The sequence below is a fragment of the Phaethon aethereus genome, assembly GCF_964289735.1.
Source record: "Phaethon aethereus genome assembly, chromosome: 3".
NCBI lineage: Eukaryota > Metazoa > Chordata > Aves > Phaethontiformes > Phaethontidae > Phaethon > Phaethon aethereus.
In genome coordinates this window covers 127,287,645-127,303,481 of record NC_138576.1, presented here as the reverse complement: position 1 = coordinate 127,303,481, position 15,837 = coordinate 127,287,645, and the positions used below count along the sequence as shown (strand labels likewise).

Below are 15,837 nucleotides of genomic sequence, written 5' to 3'. Positions count from 1 at the left end.
TTCTGATGCTCCTGCCAGAAAAGCCTGCAGAACACAGTGTGGTACTTGGTATGTTGCAAGGAATCCAAATTATGTACATTGAATGCCGCAGCTCTGACCTTGTAACGGCCTGAACACATTAAGGTCAAATTACCAGTTTCCCATTTGCAGCAGGTCTCTCAAAATCTCGGGGAAAATACGCATCTGCAGCGACTTCTGTCGGAGATTGCGCGGGTCCAGATGGCAGAACACAGCCAGTGGCTTTCCTCATCTCGTCCCTTGTTGTGAGGGTTAGAGACGCGGAGGTGTTTCAGGATACTAAAAGACTTCCAGCAGCTGGGGCAAAGGGCTGCTTTGCTCAACGCCCTCCTGTGCTCCTGGCTCGTGGCAGTGTCTCAGTGCGGCCGCCCGTAGCAAGTGAGGTGGGGTGCTCTTCTGAAAAGTGTTCAAAGACTGCTTCGCTGCTGGGAAATTCAAGCCGCATAGACAGCCTTCATTTTGGTGTTACCCGGTTTTTCAGAGTGGAATACTTATTTCAATGCTTTTGGAATACAGTTCCAATTTTTAAATGTTATGAGATCCTTTCCAGAGGACATTTCCTGAATGTATGTAGCAACATAAATGTATCTCAAACCTCAAAACCCCTGAATAGTACCAGTTACTGTATTGAGTGAGACAAATGAGAACATTTTGTGCTGCTCTGCTTTTATTCTTAAAGTACCTACCTGAAGACATACAGTGATTTGAGGTACATGCTGAAACTTAAAACAAAATGATGAGTTTGTTGCTTTCAAAAATGCCTCTTGGCAATGCTTGTAGCTGTTAATCTTCTTGCATAAAGCCAATCAGATGCAACCACTTCCCACTAATTCAAATCGGCACTGGTGTTTCCCTAGTTGAATGGAGAGATTAGCCCAGCTGCATGCCTGTTTATTCCCCAAGCTCTTGGTGGAGTTCATCAGGTGTAGAGGTTATGCACTCCACTGAGATCCAGTTGCCTACCAGTGGCCACTGCATGGTAGCGCTTCCGTGTGGTAGAATTAGTCCATACTCCTCTGATGGCCTCTGGTCGGGGCTGAGTTGGACGTGCTGTTCGTGTGGCAGCTGATGGTGAATCGCTGCCCTTAAACAAGTTATTTTAGCGTGTGCCGGTGGCTTTGGCTTTGCGCTGGCACTGAAGAGAAATTCCCTCCGAGCTGGGAAAGGCTGCCCCGCCTTGCATCTTGGGTCTTCATGTTGGTTTTGTCTTTAGTTTCGCACGGCGTACCAGTGCTCCACAGGGTGTGCGAGGGCCCACGGGCTGGCTCTTCTGTGCCGCAGTGCTGCTTGGGGACTTCCAGACTTGTCGGGCGTTTGGAAGTATTGATCGCAGCCTCAGGTACATCCCCTGTCTATGTCTAGAGTTCACTCTGAACCATGTCAGGGCCCAGGTTGGGCATTGCCACAGGATCTGACCCACACTATCAGCACTCCTGTATTTGGTGACTAGATCTCATTGCAACCAGCATGTGGGTTTTTAAAAGTTAAAACCTTTTCATTTTGATGCAAATTTCGTATGGCACAGCTGCATTGTTAGTTTTAGTGTAGTATTTGAGTGTATTCATTGTATTAATTTTTAAAGACCATACTGTATAAACAGTATTACTTTTTTGCTTGTTGATTGATAATTAAAGAGAATTATATCTGCACCCAGTGTACATTTAAAAAATTGTTACATAGTTAGTGTTAAAAAGTAATATTTGGATCAATGCCTCTTATGGATTTTTGTAGATTTTCTACTCACCGAGGCATGCAGTCAATACCTAATTTCTCTGGAGATATACTGCGCTTAACATATTGAGTTTTTTTTAAATACTCCAGTCCTGTGCATTGAGTGTGTAAGACCACTTTTAATTTGCTATCATTGATGAACGTAAGAGTATGAACTGTCTATGTAGAATTCCCTCCAGCATATATTTGTATTTGCCATAGATTTCAAGACAACTCTCCTCTTCCTTTTAAGAACGTTTCATAGTAACTATTGGTAGTTTTGCCCTCTCTCGCGTTGGGTAGAGGGCCTACCGAAATCGTTGCAGAACTTATGTCTACATCTGGAACAGTGAAAGCTGCTTAGGACAGTAGTGGTGACTTTTGACAAGCTTAAGGATAAGTAGAATGTCTGATGACCTTTTCCTCAATTAGGCCCACTGGTTGTCACTTTTCTGTAGCTGGTGAATACGTTTTGTCTGAGCTGATTTCATTGACCAAAAGTGTGTTTGTTTATTTTCATCTCCTGTGGTGGGGAAGGCAGTTGCAGCTACGTTTGATGCCCTATTTTAGCCGGTTCTTTGTGTCCCTCACGTTGGGTTATTGCAGCAGGTGCCCCTTGAGGTCTCCGAATGCTTGTACACCGTGTTTGTACAGGGCAGTGCAGGCATCAGGCTGATTGTAGGGAAAGCTCTGCAGTTCTTGTTTTTATTTTCCCCACTGGTCTGACAGAACTGTTGCTCTTTGATATTAAAAACACAGCTCAGTGCTTGTCCATTTTTCCTTTTCTTTTACATGGAGGCGTTGACTAGAATATATGCAAGATTCATTTCGTGAGGAAGGATGTACAAGAATATAAACACCTATGCATGGAAACACATTCTTTCTGAGCCTGCATATATTCCAGAGAACAGAGCTCTAAGTGGCTCTGGATCAAGAGGTTTATTTGGCATCTGTCCAAGTATAGTTAGGAATCAGAGGGAGCCTGCTGGATTTTTGTGTCGGTCAAATGAATTATTGATTTGCTGCAGTTTGGTATGTGTTTCCCAAAGACTGTGTGCAGGACAAACTGCAAATCCTAAAAATAAAAGGAAAATATAACAGATCTGGCAAAATTGGGTGGAACTTCTCAGTGTGAAATAAATACAAAGATGTTTTAGTTTCTGACTCTGGGATTAGAAATGTGTGCCCAGAAGAAGAGGGAGCAGGAGGTTATTGTAAGTGAAAGGGGAGTCGGGCTTTAGCAAGGGTAAGATTGAATAGGCTCCTATAACCACCTCTGTAAGCTTCTTCTGTCCTGCCAAGACTGTCCAGAAGCAACAAAAATAAGATGATGAGCATCACAATTTTCCAGCATAACTGATGAGTGTGGCTGGCAACTGGCTGTTTAATTTTGGCGCTCATTTGCTACACCAGAAATTCCAAAGGTTAGTGAATCTCACAGCTGCTTGTCAGCACCTTACCTTTGTGATTCCTCCCCCCCCCCCCCCCCCCGCCCCCCGCCACACAGATGTGAAAGAAGAGTAAACATTCCTGTCCCCACTCTCCTGCCACACATTCTCCTTACTGCAAGCTTGGAACTTTTTACTTCTGACCAGGTACCTGCACCTCTTGCCACCACCATTTTATCTCCCACCCAGACGTCATGGTGACGTTCCTTTGCTTCTTCCAACCTTCCCACTACATAAACATCTCCCCACCAAATCAGGACCCCAGCCCTCTTCCTTTCAGCATGTCCCATTCCACCAGTCCTTGTGATTATTCGCTCTCTGCTCCAGCTCTCTGCAGGAGAACCCGGCTGCTGGCTGTGCTCCTTTATTACGGAGGCAGCAGACCTAGTGCGAAAACGAGGAGGCTTCACAGTTAGATCCTGCCGGTGAAGCAGACGTAACCGCTTCTTTGGAGGTTGCTGTGCGTGTGTCTTCACGATAGGCGGTTGTGATTGTCTAGGAAAGCTGTGCTATTTTGAGGAGGTTTGAGAATCACGATTTGGGAACTTCTGGCCTGCAAGACCCGCTGGCTCACAGTGTGCTCATGAGCTTGGCCACGGCAGGACAGCGGTGGTAACGTTGCTGCTTTTGTGGGTCTTGAAGCGAGTTTCCCGACTACTGGGGATGCTGGGACTGCATCCCGTGACCGACAGGACAGTGCTGGTGTGCGGGCTGTCACCAGCTCTGATGCTGCCTTTGAGAGGACGTGAGGCCAATATTGTCAGGATGGCACTTGTGTGACCGCCCAAGGCGAGGTCCACGCCGGGGAGTCACGGCTGTATCCTCCCTGTGAACACCTGTGGGAACTCCTGCCAGCTCTGCGGTAGGCTTCATGCCAGTCAGCCATGTGACCAGTTGGGTGGATAGCCACAGGATCTGAGGTTAGGACGTAGCTGGCCCAGGAAAAGTTGCTCATTGCTGTGTCCCAGACTGAGTCTTCTTGTGGTGACACCATGTTTGCACTGGATTTATTTTTCTTTCCCGCAATCCGTGGTGGTGGTTATTGTCAGTGAGTATTTCAGCAACGTGCCAGCCAACGGTGCAGAACTGTACATGAGGGGGGGAGGAGAGATTGTTCCCAGCTCCTGCTGGCAGTTGCCCTGCCTGAGACAAGATAACTCTCTACAGAATGGCCTCTAAGCATTAAAATTTATCACACTTTTAAAATTTAACTATATTTGTCCAACCTTTTCCCTGTAGCTGTCCACTCTGTTCAGTTAGTCACTATCCTGCTGCAGTGAGCTCAGACTGACCATTACCTTGGGGAAGCTATACTTCATTTTTAGCTTTTTTTGGTCTTTTCCTTTCTCCTGCCTCTAATATAGACACTGATTTTTTTTTTTTTTTTTACAAGTCTTGTATTTGGCTGTTTTTTTAATCAGCTCAACCTTGAGTTAAGAAGTTATATCAATTTTAGTTCATCTATTAAAACATTGTAATGATAGATTTTTAACATAATTATATTTCTCCATAGTCATGTTAACACTCCTTTCCTTTATGGGCTTTTGGATTAATGGCTATGGTATGAGTTATATTTATTTGTGAATTAACATGAATTTGTATGCTGTAATGCCAGTGAGAATTGGAGGTTCCACCGCATGTAGATGCGATATGAACAACTAAAATGATCCTTTTTATGAAAAGCTTCCAATCTAAAGAAACACTAATGGTGAAATTATAATGCAACAGTGCTAATTAAAAATAATAGAAGAACATTTCATCTGTCACTCGTTAGCCTCCTAGATCTTTACAAAAGACTTGAGAAAGTTAGCTTAGTAAGGGCCATAGAGGAAAGCTCCCATTTTCACATGAGTTTCAGCTGGGTTCTTGGGAGCAGTGTGGTTTTGAGAGCATGTTGTGGCTGGTGTGATATCATTTATGATCTATTTTGAACTAGTAATCTGAATACAAATTAGATAGCTGCCAAATCCAGTATACAGAGATACATAATATATTTTCTTCTCGGAGTGTATCACTTCAGTTACCGTTGAACCCTGTGCCTGCATGTTGAGTGTATGTTCGTGGTGTATATAAAACTTCCTACGGCCTGACTCTGACTTCGTTGACATGGCTGTTGATTCATTAACTTCAGCAAAGCTGTTCCTGATTTATCTTGGCAGGAGTGAGGACAGAATCAGGCCTTAAGCTGTAAAATTAAAAAATTAAGCTGTAAAAATATTGTGAAATAAAATATCGCCAATATGTTCCCATTAAATGGTATTTCATATTAGACTAAAATAATAACGAAAAATAATTCCTGGCTAATAGAAAAGCAGAAATCAAATATCTATTTGAAAAGAAAGGGGAAAAACAAACAACAAGTCTTTAGTAAGAGAATTTGGTTTAAATAAGTACTGTTTTGGACGTATACTCTTGTATCAGTGGCAAGTTATCAAGCAGAATCATTTTATTTTTGCATGGCTATCACATCTAAAATGAACCCAGACTGACTTCTCTGCTGATATTTTATCAAGAATTCTTGTAATCTCCAATTGTATTAGCGGATTCATTTTTTCAAGTAAACATATAGTTGAAATTTACGTATTAGTGCTTTATTTGGGTTTAAAAATCTAATTATTCCATTGTTCATAGATAATTCATTAATGATTAGTTAGTTGAATACTTTTTTCTATAAGGATCTAAAAAGATCTGTGAAAAGTTGACGCGTTAGCATCTCTAATACTGAGCTGACAAAAGACCAGAGAGAAAGAATAAGCTAGTACCGTCAAATAATCAAACATTGACATTTTCACGTGGTTCTATGAAAAACACATGTAGATGTCTTTATGTAGTAACACTTGCAGTGACGTGGGAGATAAAGTGATACGGGAATTTGCCATCTTTCTGTAAAACATTTCCCCTTTTATTTTTTAGTGATGTATGGCTTAGCTATATGTACCTCTGCCCCCCCAGCTGACTACTGTGGCTTTAGGAAGGTATTAGTGAAGCCTTGCTTGCACACATCTCCCTGTTTGTGATGGCTTTGCCCTCCTGTTAGTCAGGAAATGTCTGGAAGATCTGTGTGTGAGTGAGAAGGTAGTTAGTCACGGCCAAACTTGTTAACTGTGAAGCAAACTTTACTCTCTGGGGACTGTTTTGTCAGAAAACAAGTTATCTTAGGTTAGCTTCTGAAATCTAATTGATTTAGTGTTATTTACAGATTCATATCAATTGGCCCTTCAGAGGAAAAAAGCAGTCCATTGTAATTTTGACAGCGTTTCTCAAAAGGCCGCTTTCTGTAGCCCGTCTTGCACAAGCAGGTGCCAGAAAAGCGGTGTATGAAAATTAGAGGATCTGCAATCAAAAATGCTGGCTTATATGGTTATAATCTGGAACTGCCACGATGGAAAAAGGAGTTGTGAACACATGTGTATGAATGGAATTGTTCCACAGTTAATGGGAGATTTATGGCTGAAGAAATCACTACAGAACAGCAAGTGGTAGAGATTGTGTTTTTATTTTAATAGGAGAGCCAAGTCTTACATTAGGATGTTGCTGAATCTAGTGCAGAAAATAAACGACACCCAAGGGATGGTGTAGCATTCTGTTAGATTGAAGGGCCTTTAATAATCCCATAGTCTAATAGCTGTTAAGATAGGGAATGTATAAGAACTAATCTTCTGCTTTTACAATAATGTGTGTACAGTAACAAGAAACAGTTATGAAGTGTTGGCACTGTAGCTTTTAGCAGATGACTTTTTAAATTAAAAGATAAGTTTGCTGAGTGAGTTTCTGGAATTTATTTAATGAAGGCCCGTAAAATATGATATCTGTTTACAGCTGGATTAACAGCACTATGCTCAACTACTAGTCTTTACACTAGGCAAAAAGTACCGAGCAAATCTGAATCTTCTTTCCTTCCTGGAAAGTGCAAATTCATTTTGGAAAAGCATAAATTTAACTTCTACATCTGTCTGTCTTTAATCACCATTAACAGTTTCTGGTTTTACAGATTCTATGTGGTCTTGACTTGCAAACTATAGGCTGCAAGTCAAATGTGTACAAAGAAACATTGCAGCAATCCTGCTTGTTAGGTTTTTTTAAGTTTGGTTTCCTCTGAATAGCAGCAAGCAATAGCAATTCTATTAGTGTTGCACTTTTTTACCCCCCCTCTTTCCCTTGGAAAAGTCAATGTATAGATTAACTTTGCTTAGCTGTTTTTCCACATAGAAGATATTTGGGGATGTGGTTGATTTTTGATTGAATTATATCTACTGTATTCGTATCCTGTAGTTAGTGTATCTGTTTGGGGTGTGCAGAGTGAGAGCAAGTTGTTCCTGAAATAACTTCCTTTTTGGAAGCAGTAGTGGTAAGTTTACACAGGACTTGCTAAACAGCAAGTGTATTTTAGCGTGTGCTACGATTTTCTAAACAAACAGTTCACGGTACTTGTAAGCACACAACTTTGGTGTGTAAATGTACACTAGATGGCAGTTTTGTCATGTCTTCCAAGTTCAAATAGCTCTGTAGGAGAACAGGAAAGGCCATCAGTGTTTAGTCTGCACTCACAGGGTCCCTGCATGACCAATGTGGACCCCATGGACTTCCTGGAACATGTGTTAGCAATTTAGCAGCAGACATTTATTTCTTTGTTTTACTGCCTGGCTCTTTGAGAAAGTGTTGGTACTCAGTTATGGGCTGTCTGGATCATGTCAGAGGCCATGGGGATCAAGTCCGTGTGACAGGCCAGACTGAGGAAGGATGAAGTTGGAGGAGGTGAGGAAAGTGACCCTTGCTTCAGCAGTAACAAGTCACTGCCTGTCTGTGGACTGTGGCCAAATGCCGGGGCGTCTCAGGTCTAATACAGCTGAACAAACAAAACACTTTGCCCATTTGGCTTTTTCATATTTCATCAACACTAGTTCAATCAAAGTCTTTTCTATTTCCTAAGAAGAAGTTCTTATTCTTCTTTTTTTTTTCTTCTTTTTTTTTTTTTTTTCCTTCTCTTCCCTGTGCCCTCCCCACATTTTAGCCCCATCCAGACGAGGTGACCTTGAAATCCTTGGCTACTGCATGCTGCAATGGTTATGTGGGAAGCTGCCCTGGGAACGGAACCTGAAGGACCCTGTAGCTGTCCAGACTGCGAAAACAAAGTAAAAATAAAACAACACACACATGTACACATGTGCACACGCATAGTCCCTTAGAACCCTGCAATGTCCTCATCACTTAACAAAACAGGTCTGAAAAAGGCAGCTTTGCATCCTGTGTAATAGTGCCTTACGAGAAAACTAAAACAGTTTTCCTTATGAGAAGCGCTTACAAGTGTGCGCTCTGTGTGCACGTATACCCTCTTCCACATGTTTATGTATATACTGCTGTAGAGATACGATACATTCAAATGCACAGCGTGCAGGCATTTTGTCTGCTCTGTATTTTTTAGTACTTTTTTTTTTTTTGAAGAAAACATTTTGTGAATTAGCGCAGGCCTTACTGCACATACAAAAGGTTGCGTGTTTCCATTAAACTTCACGGATGCTTTGTAGAGACTATAGTACAAACATCTCCTGGAAGTTTTTCCACATGTGCATTCAATTTATTTAACTTTCTATATGATACTATTTTTCAAATGTTTTTATGTAGGTTTTTAATGTTATATAAGCCTACTGCTGTTACAAACAATTAAATACCAAAATACTAGAGAACTTGATTAAAATCTTTCTTTCCCAGCATGACTCATTTAGAGCTTACTAAAGCAACAGTGTATTAGTGTTTTCTTTCTCTGTTTCACAGTTGGGACTTGAGAGAGTTAATTGCATGTGGTAGAGTGTAGCCTGTAGAAGGCTGTACAGAAGAGTAGTTACCCGTAAATGTAACATCACAATTGGAGAAGGCAGCAAACTTTTAAGTAGGGCCAGTCACAACAGAGGTACACAATAGGGATAGCTGATCCACAGAAATCAATCTGCAAATGCAGCATGGCATCGGCTCTCACGAGTGGAAGAGGTTAGCCTGCAGACTGTGGATAATACTGATTGCATCTGTAAATGTTGACATCGTATGTTATGTTTAATATTTCTCCTTTAGAAGTTCTGATCATTATACAACCCCCTGCAAGGTAACACTTAAACAATTCAATGTTAAATCAATTTAATCAATGAAGCTGCTTGACTAATTCTTCCCTTGCGGTTAACCCTTAGATTGCTAGCATTTTCAGGATGCCAAGCATGCAGATGCTTAGAGGAAATGCACGGATAATTATACAGATTCCATTTATCAGAAATCTCTTATTAGTCTACTGAATTAGGTTTTTGGTATTAGGTAACTTGCCTGGGTCGTCCCCTTTTATTTATGTTCATTTTCAGTGCTTATACTGTTTTCAAAGGCCAGAAGTAGACATCCAGATATACGCGCGTATCCAGTTGCTTGTAAGTTGAGAAGTACGTTACTAGCACAGCTCAATCACTTTGGAGCATGCCAGTTCTTTGCTGCTCCAAGTCCTGGAGAGTCCGTGTGATGGTGAGGAAGAAGGGGCTGGGCCTGGAAGGTGGAAGTGGAAGCCAGAGCAGGACCTCAAACTCTGTTGTTCAGCAGTTGTCTCATCCTCTCATCCCTTCACTGTGGGTTCTTAGTCTTTCGTTCCGGTAATGCTGGGGCGATGAGGCAACTGTGCCAAAGCTTTAGGCACTGGTAAGGGGATATTTAAGGCCTGCTTGTATATTTGGTCTCTTCTCCCAAGCAATTGGCGACAGGATGAGAGGAAATGGCCTCAAATTGCACCAGGGGAGGTTTAGAATAGATACTAGGAAAAATGTCTTTGCTGACAGAGTGGTCAAACAGTGGAACAGGCTGCCCAGGGAGGTGGTGGAGTCACCATCCCTGGAAGTGTTGAAAAAACACGTGGATATGGCGTTTCAGGACATGGCTTAGGGGACATGGTGGTGTTGGGTTGGTGGTTGGACTTGGTGATCTTAAAGGTCTTTTCCAACCTTAGTGACTCTGTGATTTGAGTTTAGAAATGTTCATGCCATGCCAGAATTAGAGGTAAGGCTCTATTTGAATTAGAATTTAAGCTAGATTACAGGAAAACACGTTTAAGTGTTTCGTTTCCCCAAGACTGAAACCCCTATTTCTGATACTAAAAAACAGATGACTGAAGTGAAGGTTATTAGCCTATGTACTCCAACTGTGTGCATTTGAGAAGACATCCTGTTGCTGATCGCTGGACCTTCATGGCTTCTTTAAACAAACGAACAAAGAAAAAGGATCCCTTAACGCTATTAATAGCTAGGCTGAACTAACAGAGTTCGCTTTCTCGGGGCAAGGGGCTTTGTGCAGCTGCAGGTTCCTGCAGGTGCTAGGAGATCATCCTGGTTCCTGCCTGCACAAAGATGAGAGCTGGTGTTACTTCATCTGCTTTTAGGGTATGATTGATTCCGAGCTCCAGTGTCCTTTGCTATTTCTGTTTCTGGATAGATAGAAAGTACTTCTGTGGCCTTGCGCTTCAGTTTATGAAGTACATGGGACCTGAGGTCGTTTAACTTCCCTCTCCCTTTTTGTCCCTGCCATGCCTGCTTGTAATTTTGACAGCTATCACCCAGCTGCCTGTGAGCTACATGGCAGAAGGAACCTGACAGTAAATGACTGGTAGGCAGGCCAGAACTGCTTCTTAAATTCCAAAAGACAAATATTAATCATTCAGCTGAAATCAGAAGAAGCCATTTCAGCTCAAAGCATTTTTCTTTTTCTTTCTAGAAAGCTTAAAATATCTGCAAAGAAAAACTTAAAGTGCAGTCTTAGCTGTAAGCCTGGTCTTGCTGAAATCAGCAGTCTCCAAAGAGTTAAAAATATAGCTGGTAAGAGGAGATTTTGTTTTAAAAGCAGTACTGTGAATCATTAGCTATCCCGGAGGTCCACTCCCTTTGGAATTGAGACTTGCTGTCTTCCTAAATCCCAAATGAAGAATCACCTGCTCCAAAACCACATTAAATTGTTGCACTCTCATGTTGTTTCAGACTTATGGACGAGCTCCCAGACTCAGTGATGGAATGGGATTCTTCTGGAAGCAGCTGTAGTAAGTCTGCTTATGCTTTGTAGCATGTAGCTCTTTAGTCTGTTACAAAAAATACTCAAATGCCTTAGTCCATTTGGGGAAAACAGTACAAAAGGAAAAGTAGCACAAATTTAACAAAGCCTTCAAAATAAAAATCTTAAATGCAATTGCTCAGTTTTGCACCTTAAGGTAGATAGATGCCTTCAGCAGGCCTGAGTCCATGCGGTATTACCAGGCTGTGGTCTTAGGGCAAACTGCAGTGCGCAAGCAGAAGTCATCCTCGCATCAGAGCTGCGTGAACCGCTCTTACACGTACCTATCCGACAGAGGAATTCAGCCTGCAGTATCTGTGTTTAGCTGGTAACACAGTAGTTACGTAACGCTCGTCATTAGATTATATGTCACACTCACTAATTCAGGATGCAGATTAACTGAACTAGTATTTTTGACTTCAGTGGAACTGGATCAGGCCCTTCGTGTACAAGCGTATTATATTTAAAGCATCTTTAGCTCCAAGGCTTGTTCACTGCAAGGGGAGAAAGTAAATTTCTGAGTGAAATCAAATGCTGGCCACTCCGCAATAAATGGTTCTCGGTGCTTACCGATACAGGATACATAATGCTTTTATTGCAGGAACTCTTTTTTTTTTCTGCTGCTTTCCTGCGTTATCCCATAAACCAGTACTAAGTAGATGATACAGACATGGAGGGCTGAATTGATCAGTGTCATCTGTGATGTATGCCATAGAGTGACATAAGGGATCTTAGCCCAAGGTGTTAGGAAGCAGTGACTATCCTAGAAACAGAAGTAGCTGTTAGTATGGAAATAGTAAGCAACTGCCCACAAAAGGTTTATTGCTTAGTATTTGGAGTTTGAAGAAGCGAACGAGTGGACAGTTTGTCTTGTCATGTTTCTTCCTTCACTGAAATACAAAAGTAACTCAGGGAAAACAGCAAACTTCCCTCAAAGGTCAGTATCTATTTTTTATGTATTCACTTATTTTCATAGCATTTCTATACTGGAATTACTGGAACGCATCGTGTATTACCTAAAATATCTTCATGATGTGTATACATATGCAGTAAATCTTCTGGGGTTCTGCCAGAGGCTAATACCTGGTGTAGTTACTCCAGTTTTAGGATACATTTGGGTCTGAAAGAAAAGTTTGATCCCCCCATATGTTTTTCCTAATAGCATTATTTCTGCCCATTCACTGGTTTCCCTGCTTCTAGAACCACTTGATAACGATAGCAAAATAATGCTGCTGTTAGACTGTTTTAGGATGTAATCTCAAAACCAACGTTTGTCCAAGTATTAGAAGTAAAAAAAGTTGCTTTTTTTCCAAAGCGTTCGAAGTATCATATCTGTGCAGGTTAAAATAGCATTGTTGAGAGTATTGAATATTTAAAGGGGTATTATGATCTAGGAAATATAAAATACTTGTGTTTTACACAGAACTATCAATATTTGTCGGTAAAGTATTTAGATTAATTTTTATACTCGGATAGCTTTTGGCACTATACGAATTGCTGCATGTGCATACCAAGACATAGCCCTTGAGGCTGAGCCTGTTTATCTAAGTCTATCTTTTCCTTTTCTCACTTCGAGAAGACAAGATAGTGTCAGTTCTGTGTGTCGAGCGTGTCTTCAGGTGAAATTGTGTCATCTTGTTTGGCAATGTAGGATTGGCATCCATTTTGGAATTAAATTCTTTCTGAAGTTCTAGGTCTATACCAAGTGAAATTTACATTAAAATGTGCTCCGCAGGTGAAATATCCAAGTTTTTGGCATGTGTTTATAGCTTAGCTTATGATGAGAAGCCGAAGTATCAAGTGCTCAAGAAAATCCTGCTGGATGGACTAGAGTCGAGTGGAACTCGCTACGACGGCCCTCTGGATTTTTCCGCTGCAGCATGCACGCGAAATCACTGTGCTGCTAAGGTGGCAAAAGTAAGTAAGACAGTTCTGGGATTATTTCTGACATCTCCTGCTTGATTGCTGTCTTTTCTTTTGTAGAAGAGGAAATAGTTTTAAGGTCTCAAAATGAGACTGACACAGCAGTTCTTTTGCCTTAAATACACCGTGTTTGTTAATTCCTGTTTCCCCTGGCTTTGCTAAAAAGTGGGATGTCGACCCTGCAGGAGGAAGAACTGTCATGAGTCCTTTTGACCTACAGCCTCTCACTTCAAAGCGGTAGGTCTGTGGAGAATGATTTACTTTCAGGATAATGGGGAAGTCAAGGACTTTGTTCACTAACATCTTGACGACAAGCCTGAATGCCAGGTTTTTCCTTCGTTCCAGATTAAAAGCCAAGTTACCTTTATTAGCGACAGCATTTAATTCATTTTCTCGCTTTCAAACTGTTCTTTGTCATTTGCCTTTATACTCCTGCAGCCACTAATGTGGAGGAGGTATTATTCTGGGATTTAGCTGCGTTATTGGTATGCAGCGCTATGTGATGCGCTAGCCCAGAATTTTAACTGACAGCTATCGTGTTATGTTTTCCTTTTGTACTTCCAAGTCTGAAGCTATACAGTTAATAAAACCATGTTTTAATAAGTGAAGGTGGAGGCAATTAGCAGTCTTACTGGACTTACTGGGAAATGCCAGTCCCATCATACCTCTGCCTCAAAACTCCCTGTGTGCAAGAGCCCCGTTTCTGTCTCTGATGCGTGCGCAATAAGGCCGGGTCAGGGTACCATTCATTTTTAATATTTCTGGTGAACTTTGGACCATCGCAAGTGTACATGAGCCAAGAATGCAGGATGCAAACTAATGTGACTGATAGGCTGCTAGATGAATGGTGATTCAAGTATCAGTGCACAGATGGTTCTGATTTGCTGAGTTTTGTAGCTGCTGCAACTGAAGACATAAAATATCCTTCTAGTCATAAATTAGCTCTTTGGAAGCAAAACCTTGGCACCAGAGCTTTACAACCTTCAATTAGTAGGGAAAGAAGTATTTGAATGACTGTGGTATTGACATCTGTAGGCCTGCATAGTAATCATTCCTAATAGAAGAGAATATCTGTTTGAGGGGGTTTTGCATGGCTAATTAACCACCAGTGAGAATATGTAATTTTTTCATGATCTCCTGATTGTCACCTTTCTCTCATGATACAATTACATTTTATTGTAGCAAGTGCCTCACAAACCAATTGTCAGCACTATTTACGTATTATGGAAGGCAGAACAAAAGTTCATGTTTAATAAAAAGGCACTGGGTTTTGGTCTTGGTAATTACAGATACTTATTTTAGCAATTTTATTGACTTTTCTGGTTTTATCACTTTTTTTTTTTTTCTTTTAACAAAACCAACAGCTATTTCAGTGACAGTGTTTCCCTTGCCGAGTGATGGTGACCACTTCGTCATCACTAATTTGAGAAGCTTTTTTTTAAGTTTGTGCTGTTTTCTGAACTTCATTGAAATATCAGGTAGCCCTTAACTGATCTCCAACTGATCTGGTTGGGTCTCTGATTTCTTAGAGTCAGATATTGAATAGCAAATCTATTTTCCTCTTACTGCCTGGCCTAAGACTTTGCAGTATGCTGGCAGAAATGATGATCCTGAACTTCCAGGCTGTAAAAGCTGCTCTAGCACTTGCTCTTTGCTGGTGCACAACCCCACTGAAAAACCTGTGAATGAGGAGTGAGTTATCACCACTCTTGTGCTGTAGGACAAAGCAGAACTGGGTTTGATGGCCAAGAACAAGATCAGAGAGGGAGTGTGTCTGCATATTACTAAGTCTTGGCATCTACCATCACTTTTTCAGAGCAATTTTTGATGTTGAGTGTCTTGCTGCTTTGAACAGTAAGAATGCCAGCGCTGCTCCCGTGATCGCCTATTTTTCACTGGAGTGTGTTTCTTCAGCTGCTTACGTGTGCCAGTTTCCTGTAACATTTGCTGCAAAACAGCTGCAGAAAGGAGATTTCTAGGGTTATTCAAAGGACTTAAGGAGTACTTAAAATACAAGTGGAGAGAGCAGATGAGTGAACTTTCTCTAAATTTATTGCTATTTTCAGAAAATCTGATTTTTCAATCTGTGGTTATTGGCCATGGAGGATATTTGAGGCCTGGTGCGCTTTGGCGCTACAGTCCTGACAAAGCGCTCGATGACAGGCAGGCACTTCCCACTGCATCTCTTCAGGGCACTGTCTCTAGTTATCCTAGGGCCGATGCTTTTCATCTCAGCCCTCTGCATTCCCTTTCCACCTCTCCTTTTATTCACCAAACACTTCTCCCATTAAAGAGGCAACCTAAGAATAGTGGGAGCCACTACAAACAATCCACTGTCTCCTCACTCCTGCCTCATGAGCAGAATCTGACTCCAGCTGACCTGTCTGACTCCACCTGTACCAGTTTGGTACACAGGGAAGAGGTGATTTTGGGTTAATTCCCTTCTGAAGACCAGTAAACACCTGTGAGTACCAATAAGGGGAACCTGTAACACTAGTTCCTTGAAGATGGTGTGAAGAGGAATTGCTACAGAACACTAATTTTAAGATGCAGGTCCCTGTATAGTACATTAATTTAATCTTGAGGTGACATAAGACACGGCTACATCCTGGTTCTTTGTTTCAACTGCATACCAAACTTAGGTGATAAAATATTAATTGTGTTAATTCTTAAA

At 41.5% G+C, this 15,837-nt stretch overlaps 1 protein-coding gene across 1 annotated transcript in view; it reads left to right on the top strand.

Annotated features, from left to right (window-relative positions):
- The window catches only part of VRK2 (VRK serine/threonine kinase 2), a 46,471-nt gene that overhangs the window by 25,824 nt on the left and 4,810 nt on the right, over positions 1–15,837 (top strand). The window contains exons 8-10 of the mRNA XM_081998632.1: positions 8,188–8,308; positions 11,171–11,229; positions 12,976–13,157. Coding sequence (XP_081854758.1) covers positions 8,188–8,308; positions 11,171–11,229; positions 12,976–13,157 — 362 coding nt within the window. The remainder of the gene's footprint in view (positions 1–8,187; positions 8,309–11,170; positions 11,230–12,975; positions 13,158–15,837) is intronic.